Source organism: Macrobrachium rosenbergii, chromosome 49 (assembly GCF_040412425.1).
Source record: "Macrobrachium rosenbergii isolate ZJJX-2024 chromosome 49, ASM4041242v1, whole genome shotgun sequence".
NCBI lineage: Eukaryota > Metazoa > Arthropoda > Malacostraca > Decapoda > Palaemonidae > Macrobrachium > Macrobrachium rosenbergii.
Genome location: NC_089789.1, coordinates 26,567,661 through 26,582,741, shown reverse-complemented (window position 1 = coordinate 26,582,741; position 15,081 = coordinate 26,567,661). Strand labels below are relative to the sequence as shown.

At 39.6% G+C, this 15,081-nt stretch overlaps 1 protein-coding gene across 1 annotated transcript; it reads left to right on the top strand.

Moving 5' to 3' along the window:
- The first annotated feature begins 2,249 nt into the window (after positions 1-2,249).
- Positions 2,250-11,851, top strand: asun (integrator complex subunit 13 asun). The gene is made up of 2 exons (XM_067093015.1): positions 2,250-2,854; positions 9,806-11,851. The coding sequence occupies exons 1-2, from the start codon at positions 2,637-2,639 to the stop codon at positions 11,685-11,687; spliced, it is 2,100 nt and encodes a 699-aa protein (XP_066949116.1). The 5' UTR covers positions 2,250-2,636; the 3' UTR covers positions 11,688-11,851.
- The last annotated feature ends 3,230 nt before the right edge of the window (positions 11,852-15,081 follow it).

Genomic DNA, 15,081 nt, shown 5'->3' with positions numbered 1-15,081 from the left:
TTTTTGTCGCACAAATGTAATTAACCTGTAATTGACCCCTGAAGTCCATCCAACCAGGGGTTTCCATACGCAATCTTCACAAGACAGAGCACAGGTACATCTGTTTGGAATGGTTCATATCCCTCCGGCAAGTGCAATAACTTGTTAACGTATGGGTACCGTGCCCCCTTCCCACGGGCCATTACTAAAAACAGTGAAGGGACATTCCATTTGTCTGACAACAAACAAATGCACCGCCAGTATCAGAAGTCGTAAAAGTGTAGAAAAAACGGTCAATGTCCAGAACAACTCCGCGGTGAGATATAAGAAAATAGGTCACACTATAATTTTCACTATATAAAATAATAAAACTTTGTCTCTGAACACTTTTTGAGGAGATTCACCATATCCGAGATATTAATGATTATCTAATCGGCATCCTCGAAATCTTACTGGAGTTAGTTCGAAAATGAGGTTTTTTACTGTAATGTTTCAGAAAAACTAGTTCCCCATCGAATGATTTTCGATTTTTGACTTATAAGGTTAGACAATACCTGTCCCCCAACCCCCTCCATAGCTAATATGGCAAAATTGTGGGTGTTTCCTCATCATAGGAAGTGGCCTAAAACGCTTTAAATATGAAAAATATTACATTTTACTTTTAATTTTGGTACTTTATGCATGCGTAGTTGTTCTGGACATTCACCGAAAAAACCAGTTTCCAAGGTAAAAACAGACGTGGAGCTAATACTTAGAATTACCTAATACTCCCTGCGGAGCTATTGTTTAGTTCTGCCGCAAAATGGGGTGCTGTCCAACGAGTGGGCTGGGGTTCCCCCCTACCGTCTGTAGTAAACGACCTTGTCTGAAAGTTAAACGGCCATTCCAGCTAGCGTGCGCAAGCTTAATCCTATATAAAGACCTTCAGGTTACTCAGGTCTAGTTAGAATTGTTAGGTTAATGTATGCTATTTTACCCGAAACGTTATGCTCCCACTACGGTCTACCAATTATCATTAGACAGGGTAACCTACCTATGTTTATCGTGAAACAGCACAACCATTACTGTATTTACATTTCCCATACGAGCGCCTAAAAGACCCCTTAAATACCTACTGTACTGATGCTAGAAACTCACATGTATGATCGTTTTAGATCAACACAACCTCGCACTGGGACCTTCACATATAGGGATTTAAATGGTTTTATATCTACTGAGTACTAAAAGAAGTAGCAGCTGCAGTGGTCATATATAGTAGTAGTATTAGCGGTGAGTTAGGTATGAAACGACTCTTTTTGACCTATTTTGCCGTTACTTGTGCTTTGTTTAGGTATTTGTTCTCTATGTACTATGTGTTTTTTTTATATATATTCTTTCCTGTTTTCAACTTCATCTTCAGACAGATCTGTTAACAGTAAGATGTTGGTTATCATTTCTTCTTAATCTTCATGACATGGGTCTCTCTCTCTCAAAATCTCACGAGTACTTATCGTATATCAACGTATAGCTTTTATCCCATATTGACTAGATATATTTATGATTACTCTTATTTCTTCTTTTGTTTCCTCTATATAATTATTTTGAATCGGTCCGTCGTCTTCGAAGAAAAGGGCCACAACTCAAAGAAGCTAGCTTTTAAACCACATTTTTGTTTCTCCTAGCTTTTCTATGACCATAACACCAATGGCACTCTGAATACAGGGCTTCATCAACATCATTAATATTTTTGTTCAAACATTTTCTCATATCTCATCTTAATTTTCTTTTAATTTCATTTGTCCTGAGTACATAGCACGTTTTACTTTGCGTCCCTCATCTTCCCGAAATTTGTCTACATGTATCTTTTGCTGTTGTCTACTCTTTATTATATTTCAGGTCTCATTCAATATTTAAGGTTTCTGTCTGGTTACCCCATATCCCAATGCTTCTTTTTCAGGTGACTGATATACATTCTTGACGTTAAACCACTCTTCATTGACTGTCTGCCCCTCCTCAGATATGGTTTCTAGAACTGCTAATCTGTGTGTACATTCTTGAAAAAGCCTCTTGATGTCCATCTTCAAGAGGTTTACTGTATCAGACCTAGATATTTTGTAAACTTCTTTTTGGGTGTTTTTTTGTTTCAGCTTGAATGTGGCGTTGACATTACATACAAAACCTATAATTAATGTTCTACGTCAATGCAGGTTTACGCTCAACAATATAAGCGGAGGTAGTATTACTGTTTGGGACAATTTAAACGTTTTCATAACTTACTGCCCATCATTTAAGAACAGCACGAACAGGTTTAATTTTGTGCAACAGCAGTACCAGGAGGATAAAGCCGACTCAATAGTTAATGTTGTACTTTTCACAGATTTGCACAGAATATAGTGCAGGAAATTTGGTTTGGGCCTTATGACTCATCGCTGGAGAGATCTTTAAAGAATAACTGAAAATAGAAAAGAGTTTATCAACAGTATATGGTGAACCACAGAAAAATTAAAGAAGCACAACCTCAGGCAAACTAGGAAGAGTAGGGAAGCCGATCTAAAGTTATTACTTAGATACTACTACTACTACTATCACTGCCACCGTTCAGCGGCAATCAGCGTCTGACGTAGAGCTTTTATATATTTTTTTTTTATATATGTGACAACGTTTTCGGCCTATACACGATGTCTTTCCCGACAAGTCATAAAACAGTGTTTGTGATGGACCACACCTTGGTTGCTTCGTCTGGGGTAAAGCTAGAAATGGACTCTTTTAGTAAGGCCCGTAGTAGCACAAGTGGCAGTCAGTCATCCTTGTCACAACCAATGAACCTCATTCCTCTTCGTCCCGTGTCAAAATCGTTATGGACTTGTGCGGTGGAAGCGATCACTGAGTATTGCAGGTTAGTGAACTGTTTCTATGGAAATACAAAACATGGCCTTTTAAGGCCGCCACTAACGTTCGGGTACCCTATGCAGGGGTGCTTGCACAGGTAGGCCTGCGCAGGTCTGCTTGCACAGGTGGGCCTGCGCAGGGTTTTGGAAATGTTGGGAGAAAGACTGGACTACCATGTTGTTATGGGATGGTTCAGTGCATGCACGGTCATCAGGGAGCCATATGTTTAAGAAGGGATTGGCTAACGAAACCTATTATAAAAGGAACTATACTAACCTAACTTACCCTAACCTAGCAGACCGTGTTACTTAGTTGAGGGCTTAGCCCCCGGTGAAGGAAATTCCACTTTTTACCGAAAGCTCCCCTGTAACACTGCACATGCACGATAGCATTCCAGGAAGGCCAGCGTACAACTTCTGAAGTTAATGACAGGCTAATTACAGTTGACTGATAAAAAATAATGGTAAATTCTTAATAAGCAACCAAAATACTATAGGAATAGTGCTGAATATATTTTGCTTTCATTTTAATACTGAATTACATAGGCTACATGATGCATAATCATATATAGATGCAGATAGGCCTATTCATGTTTTACATTACTTTGCTATATTGAATATTTATTCTCATTTAAAAACTGATATTTCTACACAAATACAAACCTTTGGTCTTTATATTGGATTTTGCTTGTGAATGTGAGCTGGAACGGCCATTAACTTTCAAATAAGGCCGTTACCTGCCGACGGCAGGGCGGGAAATCCCGCCCATTCGGTCTGCACTCCACTTTGCTTTTGGCCGCCATCGTGTAAAGATGTCTCTACGCTTCTCTGGCCAACTGCCGTTTGCTTTCCTTTTCTTGTTTTTTGTGTATATGAGTGTGTTTATTTGTCTGCTTTATATTTACGTATAATGCAAACTCTAACTTGCAATAGCCTGGGGAGAGGAAACCGTTTGCTATGAGGCATTGCCCAGGTTTCTCTCTTCATTATAGATAGACCCTCATACTGTGTGTACTTCATGCAGGAAGCATGACTGTAATAAAAAAGTCCGTGTACAGTAGTGAGTGTCAAGTCTGGCCTTCCGAACAGTGGGTGAAGTTTGCTTGGAAAAAGAAGAGATGGAAGAACGTTTCTCTGGCCTTACTCTCCTGCCAGGGGCTTTGGCTTCCAACAGGTCCAGTGAGTGTGCTAGGGATCTCTTGCCTGTCCCCTCTACCTCCTCAGGGTTTTCCAGGAGCTGGTTAGGCCTAGGATTCAGGACCGGGAACAGTCATGCTCCTATCCCAGCCCGACCACGGAAGCATACACTCTTGAGTTCAGTCCTCAGGCCAGACCATTTGTACACTCGAGTGGTAGAGAGATCACCAGGGGCCTTTGGTGAGCGTCCCTATCTTGCAGAGGGAGTAGCCTGGGAAGACTTGACCTGGAAGGGCTTGAGGTCCCTATGCTCCAGGACTCAGACCCCCCTCGAGATGTAGAGGAGTATTGCAGTACACTCCCTGAACACCTGAATTCGCCCTTAATCCTACTAGCTGAACAACTCTCAATTACCAATCCCACTATTGGGAATTTTAACAGTCAGCGTTACCAGTGCTGCAGGTAAAATCTTGTCACTTGAGCTACCATAACATACGGTTGGCAATGCTGACACAGCTGTGCGCTGACACTCCCACTTTCAACAATTGCTTTTTGTTCGCGCTGTTGGAAGGTTGTTTCCTTCTGTAGTGCGAGGTTTTAATCATATTGCCCACTTCTCTGTGTATTTTGGACTTATGGTGAAGTACTGGATTGTATTTTCTGGTTTTTTCTCTTGGATTTTCTGGATATCTTTGATGTGGAATGTCTTTTGGAATTGGACTCGCTGGTTCCCAGTCTTGATTGGTCATCATGGACTCTTTCACCTTCTACTACCGCGCCTTTGGCTTCGACGTCGACCTCGACTGCCCCTACAACTGTGGATGCTGGAGCTCATCGCTTCTTCTTCCTGCCAGAGATGGATGAGTACCTTGAGACACAATAGACATTCTGTCAGGTATGTAGGAAGGTTAAGTGTGATGTGCAGACTCATTGCGATGAATGCTCTGATTGGAAGGCACAAGAGATGGAGGATTACATTCGTCATTGCAAGTCTTTGGCTAGTAAGGGTAGCAAACGTCGATCAGATTCTCATTGCCTCAAGTGTCTCAGGCTTCTGCTACAGATCAGTTAATGGATTTAGCGAGTTCAGAGGTAGTCAGACAGATAGAGGATAGGATTGCAAGCAGTATGGAAAATTTAATAGCTAGTCTTCTTCAGCATTTCTCAGATAGGGATAGTAGTAGTGTTAGAATGTCTAATCCTTCTTCCTTTTCAGCTCCCCTGCCTGTTCCAGAACCAGCCCTAACGGCTGCTGAGGGTAATGGTAGAATCGCAAGCCTCCAAGTGGGTAGGGTCTGCCAGTCCCCTCGGCGCGGATCAGGCAGTGAAGGATCCCCCCCCCCAAACCCCTTGGTAGTATCTCGATAGAGTTGAAGGATGCTCATTTTCAAATACCCATCCACTAGTCCTCTCACAAGTACAGTACCTCTACTTTACCCTCAGGGAAACAGTGTTCCAGTTCAGGGCAATTTGTTTCAGACTCTCAACCACTCCCCAGGTGTTCACCCTTGTCTCAACTTGGGCCCATTAACATGGGATATGCCTCCTGAGGTATCTCAACAATTAGCTAGTAGCACTTAGTCGCAGTTGCTACAGGAAAGAGACTGACTTCTCAAGTTTTGTCGCAGCCTTAGGGTTGTGATAAACTTCAAAAATTCGAACTCACACCCAAGCAGAGGATAAAGTATCTGGGCATGCTGATAGATATGGCAGCAGTGAGAGTCTTCCCCTAAGACTCGCGTATCAGCAGGTTCAGGAAGGTAGCACAGTTGTTCCTGTCTTGACAGGAACAACAAGCTCAGCAATGGTAAGTTGTTCTTGGCCACCTATCATCCTTGGAGAAGCTGGTCCCTCAAGGATGGCTTCACCTTCATTCCCTTCAGTGGAGAATGAAGGCGTTCTGGTGTCCAGCAAGGGACTTCCCATTCTTCTTTCAGAGGAAGTGGGACAGGACAGCTTGGTGGCTAGACGACAGGAACCTCTTAATAGGAGTGCCATTAGGCAGTCTCCCTCCAGAGATGCTTTGGTTTTGGATGCATTGACTGAGGGGTGGGGCACACATCTGGAAGTGTAGCTGGTTTCAGTTGTGTGGAACAAGGATGACAGACACCTCCACATCAATATCCTGGAACTCAAGGCGGCATTTTTGTCACTTCAGGAGTTTCAGGATAGAGTGTTGATGAGCGACAGTACCTTGGTAGTGGCATAGGTCGACAAGCAGGAGGACTGGTTTCCCTTCAACTCCGCATGTTGGTGGAGCAGGTGCACAAATGGGTAGTAGCACACTCGGTAGAGTTTCAGTAGAGTTGCCAGCCAGGTACATTGCGGGGACCCAGCATGCAGTAGCAGACAAGCTCAGTCGCCAGGGTCAGGTGATAAGGACAGAGTGGTCCTTAAGATTTCATGTCAAAATGTCAAGGACAAAAATGTTGTCCATCAAAATTTTGTGTGACAAAATGCTGCGTGTCAATATGTCGTCAGTGTCAAAATGTTGCCACAGTCAAAATGTCGCATGTCAGTGTTGTACATCATAATGTCATCACTGATGATAAGTAATGGCGTAAAGGCCAAGCAAACAGGGAAACAATGGGCAAGATATAATAAGTCATTGTAGTCTTCTCTACATATGTAAACGAAGTGTTTTAGAGTTCATTTGGTCTGTGGTATAGTCAGTCTGTGTTGGGGAACTGTCAGTCTGTCTTGATCCAGATCTCTTGTTGTATCACCAATACTGAATTTACAGTCTTCAGATTCATCCTATTGCGGACCTTGGATTTGATAATGTTCGTTTGACTAAATGTCCTTTCCACCTCGGCATTAGAATCGGGTAAGGACAGTAAAGACACAGCTAAATTGGCAAGTTCTCCAAGAGGATTTTCCCCAGACGAGTCTCAGTAATTTCCTATAAGCATAATGTAACCAGACTTTAATTGCAACACGTTTTCTATGGTGTTTGGTGAACAGTCCGTGAGGCAATACTGTCTTCTCTATAACCCCACTTCCCCCATCGTCACCGTTCAGTACAGGAAATCAGAATTTGAATTAAGTATGAGAGAGAGAGAGAGAGAGAGAGAGAGAGAGAGAGAGAGAGAGAGAGAGAGAGAGATATATTCATGCAGCAGATGACAAGTTTCAAATACCAGATCTTTCAAAGTATTTTTGCTTATTTTTTTCTGTTTTGGAATATTATTATTATTATTATTATTAAATACCCAGAAACGCGCCAGATATCCCATTAGATATATCCAAAAGGCGCTAAAAGGCGCGACCGCGTCAGCTGCGAAAAAGAAGCGCTAGAATTTTCCAAAACACGGTAGATCTGGCGTGTTTCGCACTAAAATGGCACCACTGGTGTTATGTTTCTAGTTACAAATAATAGTTTTAAATTTATGTGTATTTTGCTTAGATTTACAAACTAGACCTTTTATAATAATCCTACCTCAATCACCCCTCACTCCCTGTGATGCTAAAGGAAAAAATGCTGGCGGCATACACCAGGTGTGTAGGGGACTCCTCCCACTCACCTGCCCACCACTGGTTAGCTACATGTTACTAAGCTTCAGTGACCTTTTTCAGCTCAATCTGAGCAGTAATCCCCACATGAAAGGCTTTGGTTTGTATATGCATGAAAAATACAAATTACTTTTAAGGTTTAATATTTTTTTTATCAAATTTGACAGAGGGAGGTTTCCACTAAAAAGTGGGATCTGTCTGTTCCAGTCTCAAAGGTCATACCATAAACCCCATAAGAAGACCCATCTACATAAATTCAACATAAGTCAGTACAACAGCAATTGGAAGTCAGTGGACCTCCTCTTCCTTTGAATTCCTTGTCCAGATTTAACAGGATGGACAGATATTAAGTTAGGTACTGCATAACATGGTCATTGATTGATTTAATGGCCTGACATCATGACAGCTAGGGTCATTGACGGAGATATCATTTGTTGAGAATGAAAAAATTTATTTAAAAACTATGGACATGGCAAGATTATATATAAAAATAATTAAATCTATAGTTTTTGCAAAGACCTGCTTGTAATACAACTCTGAAAACGCCACTGGCATCATAAGCAACTTCTTCCCCAAGGACTTTGGCTAGAATGTACCAAACATTCTCGTCTCGGGCCACCCCTAAGACTGGGGCATTCCGTTAGCAAATGTTTTTGTCAGTCAGAGGGACCAGGCAATCATCAGAGTACGTTTGATTTTCATTTACTACTACAAACTTGAGTGTGAGGCAGGTATGCTGTCCTATGACAGGAGAGTGCAGTTTTCCATTATCTGGGCATTTTGCTATACTTCATACTTCCAAGGAAATATGACACTTGTAATTTCTTTAATTTTGTTTTCCCCAACTGTATTTCAATGTTCCTGCAATACACCTAACACTTGGTCTGATATTTGGTAAGAAGTTGTCATATATAAATCTGTATTTCCATGAAAGCTTGAGTAGGTAACTTTATACCTAGTCAGAGCCCTTACGTGTTATTGTCCTTGCCTTCAACTCTGGTATACCCCACTGCCAACACTTGTGCCTTTTTACTTAACCAGAGCTCTTACATGTTACTGAATTGTCTTTGCCTCCAGCTCTGGTATACCCCACTGCCAACACTTGTATCATTTCTTCTCCTCCTTTCTGTCCTATCCCCAAGAGCATTTTATAATTTGACATCATGAAATTTTGAAGAGAGACCATTGTACAGTATTCTTTTGCCCAATTTTGGCATTTGCTACTAAAGCCCAGTTGAAAGTATTTGTAAGTCTACCAAATCAAATGTTTAGTAATATAGAGATGCCAGTCTTCCTCTAGATATTATGTACATTTAATTCTGGCCCTTTGGTTGGGTAGTTATCTCATTTCATCATTTTATCCAATATAAACAATTACGGTGTCATACTCACTCTGCTAACAGCTTCCCTGGTGGGTATTTAGACAATAAGTTTTTGCTCAAATTTTTCAAGGTCATAGGCAACCAGCCCTCTTTTGGTTAAACTTACCACTCCAACATTGCTTGATGGAACTCAGACAGTGGGTGATCCTGCATTCTAGTGGGTTTAACAGTATAGGTACATTACCTCCTGGATGGTATCATCCTAACTGGAGAGCTTTTTATTACCCTAGTTTTGAGCTTAAGTAGATACTGTCCTTGGCTAACAAAGTGTTGTATTTTGTATGGGAAAATTTTGGAAGTGTATATTCTGCAAATACTGTTTTCTTGGACTGAGGTCCCACTTCTTCACTCATTTGTGTGCAAGTTCATAAGAGAAAAATCATACCAAGTAGTGAATATGGGAAATGTGAGGTTTTCCCAGTTGAGGGGATGACTCAATTTTGTCAGAAGCATTATTTTTTTTAAGTAGCTATGCATATAGTCATCTACTTTGAACTGATTTGTTAGTCTTTTAATATATCAGACTATGAAGCTTGTTTTATGAACTGTAATTTCAAAAATTTTCATATTCTGAAAAGGAGGGAGGTTAGAGATAATAGTGAGCATTATTTTCAAATGAACTGTTTACAGCGTATGAATATTACTAGGACACATTTTTTGTAATCTTAGAGCTGCTTGACACCAGTGATTCAGAGATTTTATAATGCTTGGTTCAGTGTCTAGCATAGTTGGAAGCCATGAAACAACTCATCTGAAGTATTGGTAGATTTCTGTAAGGATAGGACAGTAACATACAGACACATAAAAAGGAGCAGCCTGTCTCTTTTTCCTAAAACAAGCAGCAATTGCACTAAAAAAAATCTGTACCAATTTGTATTAATTTTTTTTTGTGTGTGACTATAAGTAATACTGTATATTTTTTTTCAGAATTGTGTGGGATATATTTCCTGGGTCCAGGCTGATTCGTTTTATTGCTGTTGATAAAACATGTCACAAAATTTTGACATGGAATGGTGAAGAGCAGAATCTACCCAACTTAATGAATTCTTTCATGTCTCTAGGACCTGCCAAAAATATTGGAAGTGGGAAAGTTGATTTGTTGAAAGGTCTTAAGGCTGGGATTGAAGCACTTACGGAACCTTCTGCTATTCAGCATGAAAAGAGAACATCACTAACAGAAAATGCTACTAAAGTCCTCAACAAAGGCAGAATTGTATTAGTAACCAAAGTAGAATGTGAGGAAGAGGTTAAAATTATTAAGGAAAAATTTCATGATGTTTTGTTGCAAATGAATAAAACTGCTGCTGCAACAGATAACTTAATGGCTATTAATCACTGTGATCTTGTTGTTCTTAACTTGTGGCCAGATGGACATACTTGTCCAATACAAAGAAGATCCTGGCCAGATGCCTCCACCTTAATGTCATGTGAACTTACTACAATTCAAGGTGGGACATCCTTGGCTCCTAAACTGTGTAATCTTGTGTTAAAGCATTATGATCTGGCTTCTACAACGGTTACGGGTATACCCATGAAAGAGGAACAAAATGCAAGTTCATCTGCAAACTATGATGTAGAATTATTTCATCCAGCAGCTGCTCATGCAGCTATCCTCAAGGGAATCCCAGCTGAGACTGCTCATTTGAAAACTTATCGTGATGGCACAGATTATGAAACAGTTACTCTTAAATGGTGCACTCCACGAAGTAATGCTAGCATGGAACTTCAGCACTGCTCTTCAGCCTACAGGATTACTTCTGTAGATGTTAACAGTCGCCCATCATCTTGTCTCACAAATTTTTTGCTGAATGGTCGCTGGGTTATGTTGGAAATGCCACGAAAGTCTGGGAGCAAAGTTATATCACACATGTTAGCATGTCATGGAGGTGATATTTATATTCATACTATGTATACTTCTAGGAGTATCTTAGAAGATCCCCCATCAATTAGTGAGGGTTGTGGTGGTAGAGTGACTGACTATAGAATCCCTGATTTTGGGGAACTTATCAAAGCCAACAGATTAGCACCTTTTCCCGATTCTTTACTTGAGAGTGAAGAAAATTCCACGCCCCTTGAACGAAGTCGTGAACAGCTTATCAGGCATACCAAATACTGGCCCATTACCCTTTCTTCAACATCTCTCTTTAATCTAGGAACTCAGATTGAACCACTCACCACATTGTTGCTTAAAGATACCTTGACGGAAGATGAGGTAGTTGAATGCAAACAAGTTATATTATGTTTAATGAGCATGGAGGCTAGAGGAGATCCTTTACCATCAACTATGGTTGGGCAGCGAGGAAAAGGACTGAAACGTGAAGAGCAATATCGAGCAGTATGGGCAGAACTGGAACAATATCTTCAACTTCATCTTCACTCTCCTGCACATGAAAAAGTCTGGGAATGTTTTATGGAGTGCCATAACAAAGCAACAACTCCTGAATACAAAAGTGATGACAAAGTTGACATCGATCAAGCTTTGAAAGAGTTAGATGATTACAATTACATGACAGAGAGAGAAAAAACAGAATTCAATATGGGAACTAGCTCCAAAAGTACACCTACAGATCTAACGGTACCAGAGACCAAAAGGAGAAGGACAGTACCTCCTCCTTTGGCACCAATGGGCCGTAACAGTGGTGTTAGTCTTTTGACCTTGTGGGAGAATAAGGTCTCTTCAGAACAATCTCGTAGGTGTTTAGAATTTCAAGGACGGTTACGAGCAGAAAATGATGTTACAAAGTTATATGTCAACATGCCCAAAGATAAAGATAAGGATGAAGTTCCAAGAAAAAGCAATAAGGTATAAGTTTCTTAATATTTGCTGTGTATGGTGTATGATACCTGAAAATAGCCATTTCATTTATGTGGAATTGTTTATTGTTGTGCAAGTCAAAGATTAAAGAACAGACTTTTAGATGTATGTACATATTTATAATGCTATTTTAGTTAATAAAAATTTATTACAATATTCATGATTTTTTTCATTTTTCAATTATTACATATGTAATTTACCTATCTTTATCAATCTGACATGCAGTCAGTTACACACTAATGGGTAGGAACAGCAAGGATATGCCTTCCTTCTGTATAGTACCTGCAATGTATCTCTTATTACATACCACCAACAGTCATTCTGAACAACTGAACTACCAATGAAACTGAAATAAACCGACTTTGCAGTAAATTATCAAGTAATGGGCTTACATTTTTTATACCCAATGGCCTAATGTACATCTTTTGTGTAATGTAGGCTAAAATAATGTCAAATATTAGACACGACATATAGGTGCAAGTTGTGCAATAAGGAAAGGGCCTATAAGTAATGATTTCAGGTCAGTGTTGATTGGGTGTAGTGCAGCAAAACTACATGATAAAAATTGGGGAACACTACACAATTTTTATCCTATATTTCGTAGGCCATGGTAAAGCAACCAAACCCATCCTAAGACACTGTGTCCTCCAGTGGTTGCCATAGCTTACGCAGAATTGCAAATTAATCCTTTAATACTAGGGTACTGTTACCTGACTGAAGGTATATCCCCCATATTTGCTGTTATTTGTGACGAGTGCTTAAACAGGTAACTAGTATCGCAATAAGAAACATTATTACTTACTTGTCTTATTCATTAACTTGACCCAAACTCACCAAACCCATCCTAGGACATTGTCACCTAATGTACAGTAACTGGTTTCTCTTAGTGGTTGCTGTAGCTTTACCTGAATTGCACCTTAGCCCATAAATCTTAGAGCCCTGTAACCTGATAAAAAGTGTTGCCCAATGTTTGCCATGATTAATTTACCTGTAAAAGAAAAATTTCTAAGACTACGATAAAGAACGTATTAGTTTTGCTTACCTGTCATTCCTGAATTAATTTTATTGTTAAGTTTATTTTTATTGCCGCATACCAGACATAGTTTGTGGTCTTCATTAAATTTATTCACTCTCTCAGTAATTCAAAAATTTATATAAACTTGGAAATATTCTTAGATTTGATTATGTTAGCCTTGCATCCCAGTTCTACAATATAAAGTGCATCATTTGCTTATCAATCAATTATTTCCATCTGACATTCCTGGGACTTATGGTGATACACTGAAAGGGTTCTGAGACATTTGAATTTCTACCATATGATCATGGAAGTCCTTGAATCTATTTGTGAATTCCTCTTTATAAGTTTTTTTTTTTATTCATCAACTCATTGCAAGTGGGAAAATACATAAGTTCTCTTCACTGAACTGTTGAATAAAAATGTATACAGTAAATTATTTTCCAATCCTTTCACATCAGTAAACATGTCTAATACAGTACTAACTTTCCTCTGCCTTACATTCTTATGTTCAAAGTATTTAGATGATCTGTTATATCAGACAACCCAGTTGGAATCTGAAAATGCTTCTTGAAACTTTAATTTTTCAGTGAGAAATATTTCAATTTCATGGCAAAGTGCAAATAAATGCCCGAGAACTTTTCCTTTGCTGAGCCACCTCACTTCAGTATGGTACAATATATCACCATACAGTACTCTGATTTTAAGTCAGTTAAAAATGTCTGAAACTGGCGATGATTCAAACCATGACATCTGATGAAATTTACACTTGCTACAATGACATTCATAACATCTTCAAATTGAAGAACCTTACTGCACAGTGTCTGTTGATGAATAATGCAATGCAACTTCAAAGGAGGTGTGTCATTAGCTTTAACAACTTCAGTGCAGATTTTTTCAACCAACCCTGCTTTACTTCCCATCATGTTTCTTGCTCCGTCTGTGGTTACACTTTTTAGCTTGACCCAACATAAATCAAGGGTTTTACTGCCTGAGATACTTCCAAAAACAGATTTTCTGATGTTATAGTACCTTTCATACTTTGTAGGGCACACATACCTTCCACACTCTGAAAATTGTTGTCAACACCTCTGAAAAAATCAGAAGTTGCGCTGAATCCAAAATATCATTACAGTACTTTCATCCAAGGCTAAAGAAAAATATTGAGAACTTGCTTTCTCAGATAATTTTGAAAATGCGTCTCCACTTCCAATGCCTTGTTACTGTTGAAGCAGCCAAACTTAAATTTTGAAAAAAAGAGACAACTTTTCTGGGCATATTTCTTTAACCGTTTTTACCATGCACTCCTTAACAAATTTCCCACCAGTGAGTGGCCTTCCTTTTCTACATATATACTTGGTGACCACATGGCTGGCATGCACGCATTCACTGGTTTTGCTTTTAAAGAAAGTTTGCTGTGCAGACACTGATTTTGAGCACTCGATCGCCTTGAAGTGAAAAATAATCCTTATGCTGTGTTTCACATGTCTATTGACATTACAATAATGTCAAGGACATCTATGTGATGTTACTAATGGCATGCATCTTAACCCTGATTGGTGCACATCCATAACATCCAAATCTATGGGAAAGGGGTCTAAGGTGCTACTTCTAGAGCATCAGATTTGAATCCTGCCGTCATGAAGGTACTAAAGATATCTTTAGAGGTTACAGCTGGGAAACCTCCAGTACAGTTGCTGTCTACTGTCTTTCAGGGAATGCAAAGTATAACAATTAAGTGATTGCATGGAGCCATGTGTTCTGAAGAATTGAGGTGCCCAATTTGGGACTGGCACCAGAGGAAATTCTCTAACTGCTGTTAGCAATATGACAACCTCTTGTTCTTTTGGGAGTAAATAACAGCACTTGTGCCAACAGCCCTTCTCAGAAATGTTGTCCTGGAAAATGTCATAAAGCTCAGTCTCCTAGGCATCAAGAAGTCTAAGGTGAGAGCCAAAACTGATGGAAGAGGGTGCCAGGTGTTTCAACAACAATTATTCAGTTGAAAAATATGTAGACTAACAGTCTGATGTGTACATGTTGTCAATGAAGCCACAATCATGTAAACGGAATCTGAAACTGGCTAATCTTCTGTCAAACTGAATCTTGATAGATCATCACACCAACCCAGATTCCATACTGGAATAGAATACATCAAAATGAAAATACATGACAGGGTAATATTTTTATCACTTCCAGCATCACTAAAACATGAAAAGACAGCTTAAATAAATCTTTAAAATGGGAAATAAATTAGTAACGAGCACAGGAAAACAATCCTGAGGAAAATAGCTGGAGAGCAATGGCAAGGCTGTAGGATCATGAAAAAAAAAAAAAAAGTTATTTGTTACCACAAAGTCAAGAAGCCATTGG

What these genes read in the sequence shown, in the direction of transcription:
- asun (XM_067093015.1), top strand. Translation starts at nt 2,637, where the DNA reads ATGTCTTTCCCGACAAGTCATAAAACAGTGTTTGTGATGGACCACACC. An exon ending in GCGATCACTGAGTATTGCAG is followed by an intron (nt 2,855 to 9,805) that starts GTTAGTGAACTG and finishes ATTTTTTTTCAG; the next exon opens with AATTGTGTGGGATATATTTC.